Source organism: Nicotiana tomentosiformis, chromosome 12, assembly GCF_000390325.3.
Source record: "Nicotiana tomentosiformis chromosome 12, ASM39032v3, whole genome shotgun sequence".
NCBI classification, from domain to species: domain Eukaryota; kingdom Viridiplantae; phylum Streptophyta; class Magnoliopsida; order Solanales; family Solanaceae; genus Nicotiana; species Nicotiana tomentosiformis.
The window spans coordinates 38,160,867-38,179,857 of NC_090823.1; the positions used below are offsets into that span (position 1 = coordinate 38,160,867).

General features: G+C 38.1%; 1 protein-coding gene across 1 annotated transcript; it reads left to right on the top strand.

Moving 5' to 3' along the window:
- The first annotated feature begins 18,265 nt into the window (after window positions 1–18,265).
- Window positions 18,266–18,592, top strand: LOC138902499 (uncharacterized). Its single transcript, XM_070190373.1, has one exon. The coding sequence runs from the start codon at window positions 18,266–18,268 to the stop codon at window positions 18,590–18,592; it is 327 nt and encodes a 108-aa protein (XP_070046474.1).
- The last annotated feature ends 399 nt before the right edge of the window (window positions 18,593–18,991 follow it).

The window sequence follows — 18,991 nt, forward strand, 5'->3', positions numbered from 1 at the left end:
ATGAGACATGACGAGGAAATTAACATCCTATTTTGAGCATTACCGCACGATCTGGAATACCAAAGAAGGGTGACATTCCTAAATGCCCATTAAGCCTCCTAATTATAGATGTGGTCGATAACACGCCGATAAGAAGGAGTCTACTAGCCATGGCTCTGAGACATCCCAGGACACTTTAAAACCTTAGCCTCTAATAAAATACCCCTCTTTTCTACCATTGTATCTCATTCTCCTCAACTCAATTTAAAACTATGGAAAACGTATTGTGTTTATCTCGGTCGTCAGTCAATCATTGATCAGCTCCGATTAATCAATAAGAATCTCTTGCACTCTTTCTCTTTACTATTATTCTAGCACAACGATATACTTTATCGTCTTTTGTATTCTATTTTAATTATATCTATATAATTTATGGATTAAGGAAAATTGGTTTAATTCGATTATTTATGGCTCAAAAATATAAATTTAATTGCTTGGCCTATTAAACTAATTTTAGGTTAAAGAGTTTGACCTAAGTAATTGTATGATTATCCCAAACTTTACCGATCCTTTGATTATTTTTATCGTTAGAGAAACACCATGGCTGATGATCAAAGTATATTAGAATCAGAACGTTCGACCCCAAATCAATCTCATCAGAATTCACCACTGCAGTTCAGGATTTTTACCTCGGAGAAATGGAATTGAAGAAATAAAAAGGACCCATCCAGACTTGGGTGAATTCATAGCCCAACAACAAGCTTGGAACCGATAGATTAGTGCATCAATATTAATCTTGACCGAGAGAGTGAACACAAGACTACTTGCATCTTCAAGGGTAGAGCTAGTTAGAGGTACAACAAATTATTCACCAAGAAATTTTGGACTTATTGGAGACTTGGGATTGCGAGGCGCAGGAACCGATAACATAAGGTAAGGTACGAGAACTATTGATACTTCAGAACTACAAAGTTTAATCTCAACTCTATAAGAGACCCTTTTGAAATATATTAAGGAGGAAAATGAATGCATCGATCAGATTTTTGGGGCTCTACCTGTTCTCAATGAAATCTATGTAGAAAGGTATTCTCAATAACCGTGAGAAACCAAGTGTGGCACATTTACCCATACCCAAGAAGTTCAAAATATCGTATCTAGCCAAATGTGATGGAACCATGAATTTCCAGGACCATGTTACAACTTACGCTACCAGGATCAAGGGAAACATCTTGAGAAAGTAGGAAACACTAGTCAAGCAGTTGGAAGAAACACTCACGAAGAGAGCATTAACTTGGTATTCACTTTAACCTTAAAACTTAATAAGTTCTTTTGTGGAGTTGGCTAATGTATTCAGCAAATCTTATGTCAGAGGAAAAAAGATAGAGAAACAAATGGAGGATATCTTTAAAATCTAGTAAGGAGATATAGAATTGCTCTGAGACGTGGATCGATTCCAAAGGTAAAGGATACTGCTACTAGAGGTCTCGCATAATTGGGCCGCTTTGGCCTTCGCAAATAATTTGAACAAGAAGAGCTCAGAGGCTACTAGGAGGTTGCCAGACAATCTCCAAGAATTTTCTCTAAAAACCTGCAATTGTGTACAACCGGTACAATACCAAGCTGTGGATGGAAGAGGACAACGCACTACCACTCAATGTTGATCGAAGGTCAGGAAGCAAGTATAATGATCGATCGGAGTCTGCATCCATATAAACAAAATCTGACCATAAAAATATAAGGAATCGATATGAACCTTACACTCGAAGTTCTCGACAAAGGTAGGAATGAAGAACAAAGTAAGCCGGGATAACAGAGGACCCATCCGGAGAGACAACGTCGAGTATTCCCGTGTAAGTAAGGAACTAGAAATTCTGAAACTCATAGAACATAACTTATGTGTCAGTCCTTCGGAGCCAGTAGCTGCTTTAAGAGACATGTGAGACCAAGTACGATTTCCCAAAGAAATGAGAAAGAATACTTGCAAATGGAGTCTGGAGTTCTAATGTGACTTTTATAATGAACATGAACATGGGACAGTAGATTCCACATTCCTGCAGAATGAGGTACTGTTTCTTATTAAGAAAAGGGTACCTCAAGGAATTGCTTAGCAACAAGGGAAAGCAAACTTATTCAAATAACCAGAATACAGACAAGCCACCCTTAGCTCCATTGCCCAAGCGTACATTCAATATCATTTTCGGTGGATCAGAAGTCAGTGGTATCACATATAGCTGCAAATAAATATGCCAAGATGTTCATCACACATGAAAAGCGGAGCCGAGAAGCACTCTCCAGAGATAGCATCATCTTTGATGATGTAGACGCCTTAATATTTCTACACCATAATGATGCATTAGTAATCAAACATCGCATTTCAGATATTAATTTTAAACATGTTCTAATTGATCCAGGTAGTTCCGTGAATGTCATCCATTCAACGGTCATAGAAGAGATGCAATTAATAGACAAGGTCATTCCAAGTCAATTTTTATCTCCGGGTTCAACAACTCTAGTGAGACAACTCATGAGGAAATTATTTTGTCCACCTTTCTAGAAAGGGTTATCAAGGATACTCCATTTCAGATAATAGATGGATATATGGCATCTAACATCATCATGAGAAGGCCATGGATTTATGTGATGTAAGCAATGATGTCTAATCTATATCAAGTGATTACATTTCCTTTAAAGTGGAGAATGAGAGAAACTATAAGAGAGCAAAGGGTGGCTCGAGAATGCTAGTCAATCGCTCTTGAAAATGATCTCATCAAAAGTGCGGATGAATTGCAATCAAAGCTACAAGGGTCATCCAGTAGTTCAACCAATCTTCTAGAAGAAAAGCCGGACAAAGATGTACAAGAGGCCTTGGAATTTCCAGATCTAGTCAAGGATGCCGAAAAAGAAAGTGTTATAAAATCAAATGTCAAAGAGTTGGACTCAGTAATCCCATTCTCTGAATTTTCGGACAGAAACGTTTATGGGGGTTCGGGACTTGACCTTGAACTCCAAGGTAAACTTATAGTATTTTTAAGAGCTAGCACTTATTGTTTTGCCTAATCCCATGCAAACATTATATTTATCCCGTCAAAAGTGATAACTCATAAACTCAACATGGACACGCGTCATCCATAGATCAAATATAAAAAGAAAAATTCAGATAATTCTGAAATAAGATAATCGAAGACGAAGTCTCAAAATTGATGACGATCAGATTAGTCCTGGAGGTTAAGTATCTAGACTCATTAGCTGACGTAGTGGTCGTTTCAAAGAAGAATGGGAAGTGGAGAATGTGCATTGATTTCATAGATTTAAATAAGGCATGCCCCAAGGAATTTTTTCCGCTACCCCATATTGATCAACTCATAGATGCAACTGCTGGGCTTGAGTTATTTAGCTTCTCATCTGCATATTTTGAATACAATCAGATCAAAATGAATCCAGAAGATCAAGAGAGGATGTCATTTATCATAGATTGGGAACATGCTACTACAACATGATGCCATTTAGACATAAGAATGCCAAAGTCACATATCAAATGATGGTGAACAAGATGTTAAAGGATCACATTGGAGCGACTATGAAAGTATACATTAATGATATGTTGGTAAAATACATCAAATTAGTAGATAATTTGAACTAGTTAGAGGAAAATATTTGCCACTTTTAGGCAACATCATATGAAGTTAAATCCAAAAAGGTGTGTGTTTAAGGTATCTACCAGGAAATTTCTGGGTTTCCTCGTTGGCAACAAAGGTATCGATGTCAAACCGGACCAGATAAACACCATAGAGGGGATATTGAATGTGTTAAATAGAAAAAGGAAGTATAGAGTTAACATGCTGGATATTAGCTTCGGGAGGATTCATATCCATGTCTTTTGAGAGGTGCCACAAGTTTTTCTCAGTCATGAAGAAGAGAAAACGCTTTGAGTGGGCCTCAAAATGCCAACAAGCTCTAAAAGACTTAAAGAATTACTTAGCTAAACCTTTGTTGATTTCGAAATCCTAGGACGAAGAATGGCTACTCATCTGCTTAGCAGTCTTAGAAGTATTAGTAAGCACAATCTTAGTCCAAGAAGATAAAGATACATAATCTCTTATCTATTATGTTAGTAAGACAATTTTAGACATAGAAATTAGGATATCTACACTAGGAAAGTTTAGCTTTGGCACTAGTATTAGCCGCTCGACTACGACCCTATTTTCAACGCTATCTAATTTTATATGTAAAAACTTTCCCTTATGGAGCATCCTTCACAAAACAGAGCTCTCCGGACAACTTGCGAAGTGGGAAATTGAACTCAGTGAGTATGACATCATATACAAACCCCGTATTATCATTAGATCACAGTCTTAACCAATTTTGTGGTTGATTCAGCTATAGGTATACTACAGGAGGTTTAGAAAGAGGCGATATTGTCTTCCAGATTAGTCCCAACAGTTTGGACCCTCTTCACAAATGGATCATCAAATGCCAAAAGGTCCAGCCTCGGGTCAGGTTTTACTGCACCATTTGGAGAAGTAATCCGATAGTCTATTAAGTGCCAATTTATAACTAATAATAAAGACGAGTGTGAGGCTATGGTTTCATGACTTGAGTTAGCTAAAGGAATTTGTCACGACCCAAAATCCAATTAGTCGTGATGGCACAGCACCTAACCCAACCTGCTAGGTAAGACAATTAGAAACAATCCAAATCAAATGAGATTTACTATGAGTGATAATGATAATATAACTGAACTTCTATACAAAGAATTCCTAAGGACCGATAGTACAAATCATAAGCTTCTACGATTTAGAGTTTACAAAGCTAGAATGAAATAAATACATCATCTGTTTGAAATATACATGAATAAATTAATAATTCTAAAGCTAGCAAGAACAAGAGGCAGCTATGACCGGAACACAGGTACATCTTCAATGCCAGCTCCCGTCATACACATCAACATCAACATCCAACATCTACACGCAAGGTGCAAAAGTATAGTATGAGTACAACCGACCCCATGTACTTAATAAGTAACAAACCTAACCTTAGGTTGAAAGCAGTGACGAGCTTGGACAAAGGTTAGAGTCCAACACCAATAGCCAGGAACAACTCATAACAATATAGCCAAAGCAGTACAAGTAATAACCCAAAGATATAATGCTTAGATCGTTCACAGTTTTGGAAAATAGGCATGCTTTACAAGTATAACAGTAAAACCCAAATCTTTCACTGAAATCACCAAAATATGTGTAAATCTGAAAACTGTAATTTTTCCCAAAAATATTCAAGAACAGGTAAGATGTTTCATTATCAGATGGCATGAGGAAAGTACGTCTCTATGGCTACATGTCAATGAGCATGTGAAGTCATGAATGACGTAATACCATACATCATGAGAAAAATGCATCTCTATTCCTGTATGTCAAGTATGCATGTCGAATGCAATACAACATAGTGATAAAAGCATATGCATACTCTCAGAGTATCAATTCACTCAGTCCTCCCAGTCACTCAATCCTCACAGTCACTCATTCCTCCCAATCGCTCGACACTCGCTCTCGGCACTCGCATTACAAAGGTACCTGCGCTCACTAGGGATCCTTCAGCGTAAGAACTATAACAAGCCAATCATGGCGTTAATCAATAACATCTGCTGCGGTGTGCAGCCCACTCCCATCATAAATCAATAATACTTGCTGCGGCGTGCAACCCGATCCCATAAATCTCCTCACAATCAGGCTCGGCCTCGCTCAGACATAAATCTCTCCAGTCTCTCGGGCTCACAATGTCATAAAATTAGCCTAACAATAATGATGTGATGTATCAATAAATGGTAACAAAGGTTGAGATACGATATGCATATGAATGCGTATGACTGAGTATGTAATTGCAATGTAAGCAGATAACTCAACATCAGAAATGACATGAGTAGGTCCCAACAAGATAAACATGTAGCCTAGACATGGTTTCCAATATGGATCACTGCTCAAGTGCTCTAACACATAGAGTACAGTAAAAATGTTCAGATAAGATAGCTACATAGTTCCATGGAATTGACTAAATCACAGTTACTACGGTGCACGCCCACACGCCCGTCACCTAGCATGCGCGTCACCTCAACATCAATCACATAACACGTAATTCGAGGTTTCATACCCTCAACACAAAGTTTAGAAGTATTACTTACCTCGAACAAGCCAAGTTCAATACAGAGCAAGCCAAATAATGTTCCAAAAATGCCATCTCGCGCGTACCGACCTCTGAACGGCTCGAAACTTGCCAAACGCAAATCAAATACATCAAATAAAGCCCAAGTAAACAATTTGAAATGATAAAGGTCGAATCTTTAATCAAAATCCTAAAGTCAACCAAAACATCAAACCCGAGCTCGAACATCGAAACCCGACAAAACTAACAAAATCTGATAATCCATTCAATTACGAGTCCAACCATACTAGTTTTACCCAAATCCGACTCTGAATCGATGTTCAAAATTATCTCGAAACTCGCTTTTTATGCCTCTAATGGATTTCTTGTGAAATATCAGGCAAGTTAGGCATTTGAATAACTCCATTTGACCTTATAATGAAGGAGATATGTTGGTTTCAATATTTGGAAATAGTGCGGATTTTTAAATATGAAATAAGTGGCAATTTCATATAAGTCATAATACATCATACGGAGCTAATTATGCCCTCAAACTACCGAACGAAGTGCAAATGCTCAAAACGACCGGTCGGGTCGTTACAATCTTCCCCACTTAAACATACGTTCGTTCTCGAACATGCCCAAAGTCATTTCGAAGCCATCAAATTGCCGTGTAACCTTACCATGCACATACCCGGGGGTGATTCCATGCCACCCCAATCCTTATAAGACTGACAACACAGCCTAACTGAAGATCATTACTTTAACCTTAGACCGTAAGCCTTAGAACCCAATTCCCAACACTTGGAATTCCTTGCAGAACCCGAATCCCGCATTTGTACATTGTATAAGTCTGACCAAACTGTTTCAAGCCATAACTATAACCCAAGATGTAATCACATGATATACTACATAACTCGCATACTTGTAGCAATAATTCCCGATCACAATAGGTGCTCAAAACAAACTCGACACCGGTAACAAACCTCATATCAATCAAAACCTTGTTCTAAACCTTTATACACTGCCAATGATGAAAGAAACACACAGAAACTCATAACCACTTATAAGATCAACAAGTCATGGAGCTCCCTCTCCTTTGACAAGAACTATAGCAAATTTCTAGGCCGATCAGCGACATTATCCTTCCAAATATACCGCAAACAAATCTGATTGCACCCATTCCAGGTCTAATTACCTTACTTTATCAAGTCCAACTATCCTATTAACATGCCACACCAATACTATCTAGAATCACAATCTGTGCAATCCGTGCACTCATAAGCAACAACTCAAATGCACCCATAAATAGGAAATGACTCAAATGAGAGGACCATCCCGCAAACTTAACAAGTATCACCACAACCGCAATGCTATGAACTCATCATACATAGTAGAACCTAGACACACTAATCTAACAAAAAGGATTATATCCCAACATAGCTTCGCTACAATGCGTGGCCCTATCCAAACATCGGTCCATATGAAATACCTCAAGCCACAATGCTCAAAATCAATAACTACATGCAATTCGATATCAAATACACGAAGCGTGCGACTAGACGTGGAGAAGAAAATAACATAATATACCATAGCCAAGAGAGAACATAACCAAGGTGCAACCAACCATTCAACACCCCAATCACCATCTCGCCCGAATTCTGCTATAAGGCCCAAATAGACCGCACCATGTGTGGATATAACCAACAAATCACAACCCCCTCGTAGCATAGAGGAGTAACTCCTAGATCATATCAGAACACGAATAAACTCAACTCTAATCGAATGGCACATCCCTCAACAATAGCAATACAGAGTCAACCAATGTGACCCGGTGTAGAATACACATTCTCATTGGGTCTACAAAATGGGCCCCAAATTAACTTTGGTCATCCACAAATAGGTAAATAATCCTCCGAAGGTCCAAAATGACCTAACCATAACACATACTATCATCTGGCTAGCTTGGCCACATCTTCACAGTCCGCAACTAAGAAACAACCTACTTCTGAGAACTCTCAGTCTCCAAATCCTTAGAACACACGAATCACCACATCTAATCCCAACTTCACTGCTCGAATGTCTAACACGTCTCCCGCACACGATCATCCCATGAGGAATACTTCTATAATTCTTCCGTGCCACATAGAAAAGTCTGAATATCAATAGTCGATCAACTAGGCGAGTACCGCAATATCAATGAAGCATCCGTAAGTCAAAACACAGTACACCTTATGGAATGTACACCCTCCACAAGAAATACCAAATAGTAATATCATTCATCTAGACATCTAAAACCGTCCATGTTGTCTAAGTATTCGTGACCTTCCCCTCAAAACTAAATCATGACCGTGCACACACAAATCATAATCCCATACAATGCACCGCATCAGTCATGCCATCATATGAAAAGTACGAAGATCTCATAATCCACCTTAAATTGTGGTAGAAACAACCTCATGAGGGAAGTACGAGCATGAAGCATATGAAGTCATGAATGACGTAATACAGTACATCATGAGAAAAATGCATCTCTATGCCTGTATGTCAAATATGCATGTCGAATGCAATGCAACACAGTGATAAAACCATATGCATACTCTCAGAGTATCAGTTCACTCAGTCCTCCCAATCACTCAGTCCTCACAGTCACTCAGTCCTCCCAATCGCTCGGCACTCACTCTCGGCACTTGCACTCGGCACTCGCATTCAGTAGGTACCTGCGCTCACTGGGGGTATGTACAGACTCCAGAGGGGTTCCTTCAGCCTAAGCGCTATCACAAGCCAATCATGGCATAAATCAATAACATTTGCTACGGCGCGCAGCCCGCTCCCATCATAAATCAATAATGCTTGCTGCGGCGTGCAATCCGATCCCATCAATCTCCTCATAATCAGGCCCTCGACCTCACTCAGTCATCAATCTCTTCAGTCTCTCGGGCTCACAATGTCATGAAATCATCCCAACAATAATGATGTGATGTATCAATAAATGGTAACAAAGGCTGAGATATGATATGCATATGAATGCGTATGACTGAGTATGTAATTGCAATGTAAGAAGATAACTCAACAACAGAAATAACCTCAGTGGGTCCCAATAGGATAAGCATATAGCCTAGACATGGTTACCAACATGGATCATAACTCAAGTGCTCTAACACATAGAGTACAGTAAAAATGTTAAGAAAAGATAGCTACACAGTTCCATGGAATCAACTAAATCACAGTTACTATGGTGCACGCCTACATGCCAGTCACCTAGCATGCACGTCACCTCAACATCAATAATATAACATGTAATTCGGGGTTTTGTACCCTCAGCACCAAATTTAGAAGTGTTACTTACCCCGAACAAGCCAAGTCCAATACCGAAAAGCGAAACGATGTTCCAAAAATGCCATCTCATGCGTACCAACCTCCGAACGACTCGAAACTAGCCAAAAGCAACTCAAATACATCAAATAAAGCCCAATTAAATAATTTCAAATAATAAAAGTTGAATCTTTAATCAAAATCCCAAAGTCAACCAAAAAGTCAAATCCGGGCCCGCATCTCGGAACCCGACAAAACTTAAAAACACCAATAACCCATTCAATTACGTGTCCAACCATACTAGTTTCACCCAAATCCGACTCCGAATGGATGTTCAAAACTTAAAATTTCACTCTATGAAACTTTGGACAAAAACTCCCAATTTTCTCTTTAAAATTCACAACCCAATTACCAAAAACTAAGATAGATTCACGAAATATAACCAAAACCGAGTAGAGAACACTTACCCCAATCCATACGGTGAAAGTCGCCTAAATAATTGCCCAAATCCGAGATCCAAAACTCAAAATATGACCAAATGAACAAACCCTCGATATTAAATATTTTTGCCCAGCTGCTCTGCCTCGCCAAATGATCCCGAAACTCATTTTTGATGCCTCCAATGGATTTCTTGTGAAATATCAGTCAAATTAAGCTTTTGCATCACTCCATTTGACCTTATAATGAAGGAGATATATTGGTTTCAATATTTAGAAATAGTACAGATTTTTAAATACGAAGTTAGTGGCAAATTCGTAATAATCTGAAGAATCTCGCAACCCAAATCATGGTAAAATAACCATAAATTTCTCATACGGTGTCAAAACTTGATGATTCCAGTTGCTATGGTTCCAAAATTATGATACGAATATAATGCTTCAATCAAAACAAAAATTGGAGCTCATTTTCTTAATGTGGTATAATTTATGCTTGAAGAAACGACGTCGAAACATAAAAAACAAGCGCAACACAACCCGAACCTATCCAAAACTCACCCGAGCTTCTCGGGACCCCGTCCGAACATACCAACAAGTCCCATACCATAACACAGAATTACTCGAGACCTCAAATCACACATAACAATATCAAAATGATAAATTGCACCTCAAATCAAACTTAATGAACTTTCAACTTCCAAAGCCCGCGTCGAAACATATCAAATCAACCCGGAATGAACTCAAATTTTGCACACAAGTCCCAAATGACATAATGAAGCTATGCGTGTAACCATAATCCGAATCCGATATCATCAAAGTCAACTCTCAGTCACACTAATGAACTTCCAAACCTTCAAATTTTCAACTTTCGCCAATTAGTGCTGAATCTTTCTATAAATATCCAAATTCCAATCCGAGCATACGACCGAGTCCAAAATCACCATCCAGACCTAATAAAACCACCAAAACTCCGTTCCATGGTTAAATACACAAAAGTCAAACTTGGTCAACTCTTACAACTTAAAGCTTCAAACATGAAATATATTCTTCCAAATCGGTTATGAATAACCTAAAAACCAACACCGACGATTCACATAAGTCATAATACATCATACGGAGCTACTCATACCCTCAAACTATCAAGCGAAGTACAATACTCAAAGCGACCGATCGGGTCGTTACATAATTGGTGCAAAACACATCGAGTTTTTAAGCGACTCTCAACTAGAGATAAAAAAAATCTAAGGGACGTACCTAGATAGGGAAGTTCCGATGCAACAATATTTAACCAAGGTTATGGAATTTGTATCCTAGTTTCGTGAGTGGAAGGCAATGTAGATACCTCAGGAAGATAATGCTGAAGCAGATGCCATAGCTAATCTTGGATCAACAGTTGATATCACTGAGTTGGAAGCAACTCAGTGATTCATCTATTCCATTCAACCATTGACAGAAACAAGAATGAGGTAAACTCAATGCAAATAACTTGGGATTGGCAAAATAAATTCATAAATTACTTGTAGAATGGAATATTTCCCAAGACAAAAAAACATAAGGCAACTCGATATTTTCTCACTAAAGGAGAACTCTATAGACAACAACAATAACATACCCAGTATTATTCACATCGTGGGGTCTGGGGAGGGTAGTGTGTACGCAGACCTTACCCATACCTTGTGAGGATAGAAAGTATATTTCCAAAGGAGAACTCTATAGAAAGACGTCTAATAATCCTTTAACTAAGTGCCTCAGACCAGTGCAGATAGAAGACATGATATATGATGGGGAAGTGCACGAAGGAAATTGTGACAATCACTCAAGTGAAAGAGCCATGGCCTAAAAACTCATCAAGTCCAGCTATAATTGGCCCTAGATAGATGAAGATACAAAGGCTTTTATTAGAAAGTGTGACAAATGCTAATGTTCTGCCAACCACTTGCATCAGCCGACAGAACCACACCATTGTGTCGTTGTCCCTTGTTCTTTCATGAAATGGAAGATGGACATAGTTTGACCACTTTTACCACTCCAGGACAAGTACGTTTTACTTTTGTTTTAACTTATTATTTCTCTAAGTGGTAAGTGGGTAATAGAAGGTCATAGACTTCATATAGTGGAATTTTATTTCTCGCTTTGAGGTACTAAAAGAAATAGTATATGATAATAGATCACTATCTGCCGGAGTCAAAGTGATAGAGTTCCTATAGGATTAGAAGATTAAAAGGAGTAATTCATCCCATTATCATCCTTGAGCAAACAGACAAGCCAACTCATCCAACAAAGCTTTGTTGAGCAGCTTGAAAAGGAGATTAGAAGTAACTATGGGAAGATGTCTAGAAGAGTTACCCGGAGTCTTATGGGGACCACAACAAAGACAAGTACCAGAAAAACCCCTTTCTTGCTCATGCATGGGTCAAAGAAATAGGGGTACAAAGTCTAAGGTTCGCTCATGCGTCCGAGGAATCAAATACTGAAGACTTAGCAACAAATTTGGACTTAGTGGAAGGATGCCAATAAATGGTGTTAATTCAAATAGCAGCGCAAAAATAGAGAACTAAAAAATAGCTACAATAGGAGGATTTTTGAAGTAAAAAATAGCTAAAAAATAGTTAATTCAAATGGCTTTGGAGGAGGATTTTTGGAAACAAAAAGCAGGAATGTCTTGATTTCAAGATGGAGATAGAAACACCAAGTTTTTCAATACATAAGTGAATGTAAGAAGGAAAAGACTACACCTTAAAAGAATATAAAACAATAATTGGTCTGCAGGAATTGTGATTGATGGACTCATATTTCACCAAGCCATAATCAAGTGCTAGATTGCTGAGGTAATACTGCGATTGCAGCCTATAATTCAAGCAATACTAGCCATTATTGTATAGGAGTTATGGAAGAGAAGGAACGACTTCAAACATGGTGATACAGTAAGGGTGAGTACAGGAATTGTGATTGATGGACTCATATTTCACCAAGACATAATCAAGTGCTAGATTGCTGAGGTGATACTGTGATTGCAGCCTATAATTCAAGCAATACTAGCCATTATTGTATAGGAGTTATGGAAGAGAAGGAACGACTTCAAACATGGTGATACAGTAAGGGTGAGTAGGGTGATCTATCAGGTATTTTCTACACTTCAATCAATGGTTAAATTCAGGAAGCCCAGCCTCATTCATGTACCATATAAATGGCCAGATTTACTCATAATGATGGAGCAATATCTTCCTAAACTGAAGATAACTAAGGTGGTATGGGAGTATCCTACAATATGATGTATTAATGTGAACACTGATGGGGCTTGTAGGGGCAACCCAGGGAGTTGTGCTATTGGATTTGTATTGAGGAATAAAGAGGGTGATATAATATATGCGTGTGGTAAATATATTCCAGAGGGAACTAATACTAAAGCAGAAGCTAAGGCCATGGTTAAGGCTCTCAGATATTGCGTTGAATGTAATTTCGTCCTAATTGATTTACACACAGACTCTATGATACTGAAGAAGGCAGTTGAAGGAGAATGGTCTGTTCTTTGGTCTGTGGCAAGAGAAGTGGAGGAGATTAAAGAGCTAATAGCAAGATGCAAGATTACACTATCCCATACTCTTAGAGAAGTCAATAAGCTGGCAGATCACCTTGCAAATCGTGCACTTGAGGTTGGCCCTAGTTACTGCAACTGCTTGGTGATTTGGATATTCAAGGAAGGAGGATTGTGAATGATGATAAATCCCAATGTCCTTACTTAAGAATAAGAGTCGCAGGAACGAAGGAGAAGAGGATGAGAGAAGCACAATGGGGAGGAAAGTTATTGGAACTAACACCCTCGATCAATATGATCAAATCCTTTGGGAGAAAATCATGGGGTCATTGTTTTTCCTAACGATGTGTTCTTTTTTGATACAAGATAAATGGGAGGGGGGGGGGGGGGTATTAGCACCCAATTCTCATTCCCTTGAGGGCATATCAGTGGTAAGCACAATCATGGACTTACGACGGATGACATACTTTCAGAAGGAAATTAAGAAAATGGACAGTGACAAAGTAGCTATCAATTATAAAAAATATGTGCTCATTAACCAATATGCTACACAGTTTGGGATCTATGCACAAACAACAGGTTTTGCGGGTTGCTGAGATGAGCTCAGATTGTTGAGGCATCTGCAGATAGTGCTTTTCTCAGACTCCTGCAGCTTTGACGAATTACAAAGCCCTGTACCAATTTCAATTGGAGCAAAGAAATACAACAATGGGAACCTCCAGTATTTTTTGACTTCAGCAACACTAATACATAATTGTTCATTGACGCTACAGCTGCAACACTTCTCCTACAAATGTAAGAACACCGCAACACATTATTGTCGCAGGTATGATTTTGAAGCCAATTGCTGTATGTTTGTTGTCGTTCAACTTCCCAGTGGTATTAGCATGTTACCATGCTCATTCTGGGGGTTGATTAACAACTTACAACAACAATTCTACAACAAGTCATCTTCCGGAATACACCAGGTGCAAAAATTTAGGACATATCAATACACTGGAAACAATAAAGACTTCGACGCGACCTCTAGTAGTGTGCATGGGACTACTACTGGAAAGGAAATGCTTGGCTTGCTCAGTGTTCGGCTGTTTGTTTCAACTGTTTGGTTAAGGGGAATAAGCCACTACAAACAATGTCTAAATCAAAAATACCTTATACTTCGGTTCTCTCCAGGAACATTGCAGCTAGGATTTTAGTTATTCAGCCCCAAAGTGAAGATGTCCGAACTTTGCTTTAGTACAAGAATTTGTTTACAACTGGTGTATGAATTGATTGTCGTCAACAACAATTGGACGTTTCAAATTTCTAGTTTTTTGCTTTCTATTTTTCATTTAGCTAAATTTACATTATTTTTGGTAGCAACAGCCATTGGCTTTCTTTGTCGTATTATTTGTAGTTCAATAGAACTTTGTGTAACTTTTACCCAGTTTGGGATTTATTATATATAACAGCTACAAGGTGAATAACCTAGTAGTATATTTGTTTTAAAAAAACTTGAGATATATATGTTTACCCTAAAAAATGGATAAGTGATTTTTTCTGCTCTCTTCTCTCTCCTGAGAATTAGGGCGACACTAGGGCAAATCTCCATCCATGGCCACTCTGGCCGGCGGCCAACCCTCTTCAATGATTGGTTTGCCATCCCAACCTTCTCCACCTATCCTTAACCCTAATACACAAGCCAAAATACCCATGGATTACTCGAACATATTGAAAACTAGCACAAGTAATGTGTCCAAGCTCATGAACGCAACTGCTCATGCGACTGTCGAACCTATTCTAATGAGACGATCGCTGTTTCCAAACGGACAGCAATTAGTCAAATTTACTAAAGCAAAAGTGGATCGTATGAATATTATAGAAGGATTACAATATGCTGTGGTGGGTAAATTTTTGTATGGTTGGCCAGAATTGCAAGACATTCGTCGGATTGTTCCATCTTAATGTGGTATCAAAGGGGAGTGTAATATTGGTTTTCTTAGAGATAGGCATAATATCATTCGACTAAATTTATGGGAAGATTTCATTAATTTTACAGAGAAAAATTCATATTACGTCAAATCAAAGGATGTCTATGAATACCAATTGCGACGACTCATCTATGATGCAAAGTTTTAAGGCCGGAGAATAAACACCAATGGCCATGGGATGAATTTCTTTTTTCCAGGCTTGTTACCGAACTTTTTTGTAAAGGAGTGTTTATTTTCTCTACCAGCTATTGGGAAACCTCTACACTTTGATATGGCTGCTATCAATAAGACACGACCTAGTTGTGCAAGGGTCAAGATCCTTGTTGATTTGTTAGCTGATCTTCCTACGAAAGTGATAATGGATATTGAGAATGTGGTTACTGGGGAGACAAGAACTGAGTGAGTTAAAATCCAATATGACATGTTACCTAAGTATTGCACTACTAAAAATTCGGCAAAAACCGACCAAGGTTGACCGACCATGGTCGGTTTTTCAAAAAAAAAAATTATTTTTTTTACGAAACCGACCAACTTTGGTCGGTTTTCTTTAGCGCAAAAATACGGAAAACTATTTTTGAGTCCCGCTAAATTTATGTTTCAAGAAACCGACCAACTTTGGTCGGTTTTTCAATTAAAATAAATAAAAATTAATATTAAAAAAACCGACCAAAATTGGTCGGTTAATTCGGCCGGTCATTTAAAAAAACGACCAACGTTGGTCGGTAGTTTTACTTTTTAATAAAACCGACCAACTTTGGTCGGTTATTTTCGTGTGAAAATACAATTAAAGAGTATAAATCAAATAAAATACAATCTTAAAACCGATTTACCAATGGTCTAGTGGTAGAATAGTATCCTGCCACAGTACAGACCCCGGTTCGATTCCCAGATGGTGAAGTTTTTTATTACATATTTAAAATTTCGACCAACTTTGGTCGGAAAAAACCGATCAACTTTGGTTGGTTTTTTTTGCAATATGTTTTTTTGAATTTAATTGACCGACCAAAGTTGGTCGGTAATTTTCGATTAACTTTGGTCGGTATGCCTTTCCGACCATAAAAATACCGTCCACACGTAAATGGTCGCATTTTGGTCGATTTTTGGCCATTACCAACCAACGTTTGGTCGATTTTTACCGGATTTCTAGTAGTGTTGCAAGGAATGTAGATTACAAGGACATGATGAAATTGATTGTTGGCATTTACATCCATAACTTATGGTGCATGACGAAGGAAAGCAAGTTGCAGATGTTAATGTTAATAACAAGGACAATGACAAGCGGGATGGTAAAGACAAAGAGCAGGAAAAAGGCAAAGAGAAAGGTCCACTGATGGTTCTCACAATTGGAAAAATAATAGGGAATGTAAGAGAACAATGGAAAGAAGTGCGAGATAATCAGATGAAAAAATATGTTCAACAGGAGGAAGTACATGAAAACACTAGGAAAGAAATTGTCCCAGTTGAAGTTGTTCAAACAACTAACAAATTTGCAGTTTTGGTGGAGGATGCGGGGGATGATGAAAAAACTCCAACTCGAAATTGGAAAAGTTTAAATCCAGCTGCTCCAATATTTACTCCTGGTCTAGCTGGGATTGATTTAGTGAAGGATCGTGTAGATATAAGTTCTACATAGAAAATAATTGAACAACCTATAAATAATGAATCCACATCCCAATGGGTACAAAGAACTTTTACTGGTAATGTGACATCTACACATACTTCATGTCAAGATATTCCATCACAAGATACTCGTTTGGAGGGAGATTTGGCCAAAATATCAAAAAGGGTGAAACATACTGATTCCAAATTAGGGAGTGATATATTTCAGACAAATGAGAAGATACAGTGGAGTGGAGGAAGGATTTGGGATGATCAAATAGAAGAGGATTCCAAGGAAGGTGAAGTACCATATGGAATGCAAGTCGGGGAGGAATCTGTTGATAATGAACTAGAAGAGGAGGAACAAAGTGTAAATGGAGATGCAATTGATACTAAGATCAATGAAGAGAAGAATCTGAACAATATAGAGGCCGAGCCCAAGCCACAGAAAAAAATCAAGGTAAGCCATGCACCTCAAGGAAAACCTGACACAACTACAGTGAACCTTGAAGTTGATCCAGGAAGAACTGGGATTGTTGTTGTATTAATGAGGATGTTAATATCGACAAAAGGGACAGTGCAAAGTATGGGATCATGTAGGGATCTATTGTTCAACCACATGCTGAGACTGGAAAGCAACATAAGAAAATATGGGAGCATGCTATGATACCTAAACCTCGTAAATCCAATATAGTAGTTGCAGTGGGTGATAAAGATAATGAAGAACGTATTCAAAGATCAGACAATGATTTAGATTAAGAATCGACTACCCAGAATTTTCTTAAAGTGACTAGGCAAGGTGATCTTTCCCCAAGGCACATGGATAAGGTTAAGTCAGCTTCTAAAGGAAGAAAGAAGCAAACCAAGGACGATTCCAGTGTTTCAACAGCTGGGGTACAAACGAGAAGAACCCTAACTAAATCCAATAACTTGTAATGGATGCAATTATTTGGAATGTTAGGTTAGTGAATACGAAGGAAGCTTTTGAGAGGCTTATCACAATGCATAGAAAATATCATTTTTAATTTATACGAATGATGGAACCAATGCAACATGCTTGAAAATTAGAGAAGCATAGAATGAAGATTGGATTTGCACAGGCAGTGGTAAATGTATCAAATAAGATCTGGGCATTCATTGATGAAGTGTTTGAGGTTACTATTCTGTATGACATGGTACAGTAATTAACACTGAGACTATTTCACACTGAAACACATGTTGAAATCATTCTCACATTGGTATATACTAAATGCGATCTCATTAAGAGAATATAATTGTGGGTTTCCTTGTATGCAATGGCTAGAGATATGACTGTTCCATGGCTTGTTGGTGAAGATTTTAATGTAATATGGGATGAGGAAGAAAAGTTTGGGGGACTGCCAGTATCATTGAACGAGGTAGATGATTTTAGGCATTACGCCAATACTTGCAACTTGGTTGATCTTGGCTTCAAAGGGAGTATTTTCACTTGGTGGAATGGAAAGGAAGAAGAAGTCTATATTTTCAAAAGGCTTGATCGATGTCTGGCTAATATTGAATTTCAACAAACTTTCCCAGGTTTGGAAGTTACTCATTTGTCCAAAATTGGTTCAGATCACAGTCCTTTGTTATTGAAATATTGATGCTCCAGTGAAGAAATATTTTAGGTTTCTTAACTTTTGGATCAAACATAATTCATTTAAAGATATGGTGAGAGAGAACTGACACTCAGACTTTAGTGCAAATCCATTTATCATTTTCAACTACAAGCTGAAAAAGTTGAAAAAGGCTCTGTCGACTTGGAGTAGAGCAACATATGGGGATATCTTTCAAACAATTGCAAGCCTAGAGGAAGTTGTTATGGTACATGAAGCCTATTTCAAAGTTAATCCTACATAGATGAATAGGGAAAGGTTGCAAAAGGTTCAAGTCGATTTGATTAGATACCTTGCATTGGAGGAGGAGTTTTGGAAACAAAAATCAGGTATGGCATGGTTTAAGGATGAGGATAGAAACACCAATTTTTTTCATGCTCAAGTAAA

What these genes read in the sequence shown, in the direction of transcription:
- LOC138902499 (XM_070190373.1), top strand. Translation starts at nt 18,266, where the DNA reads ATGGCTAGAGATATGACTGTTCCATGGCTTGTTGGTGAAGATTTTAAT.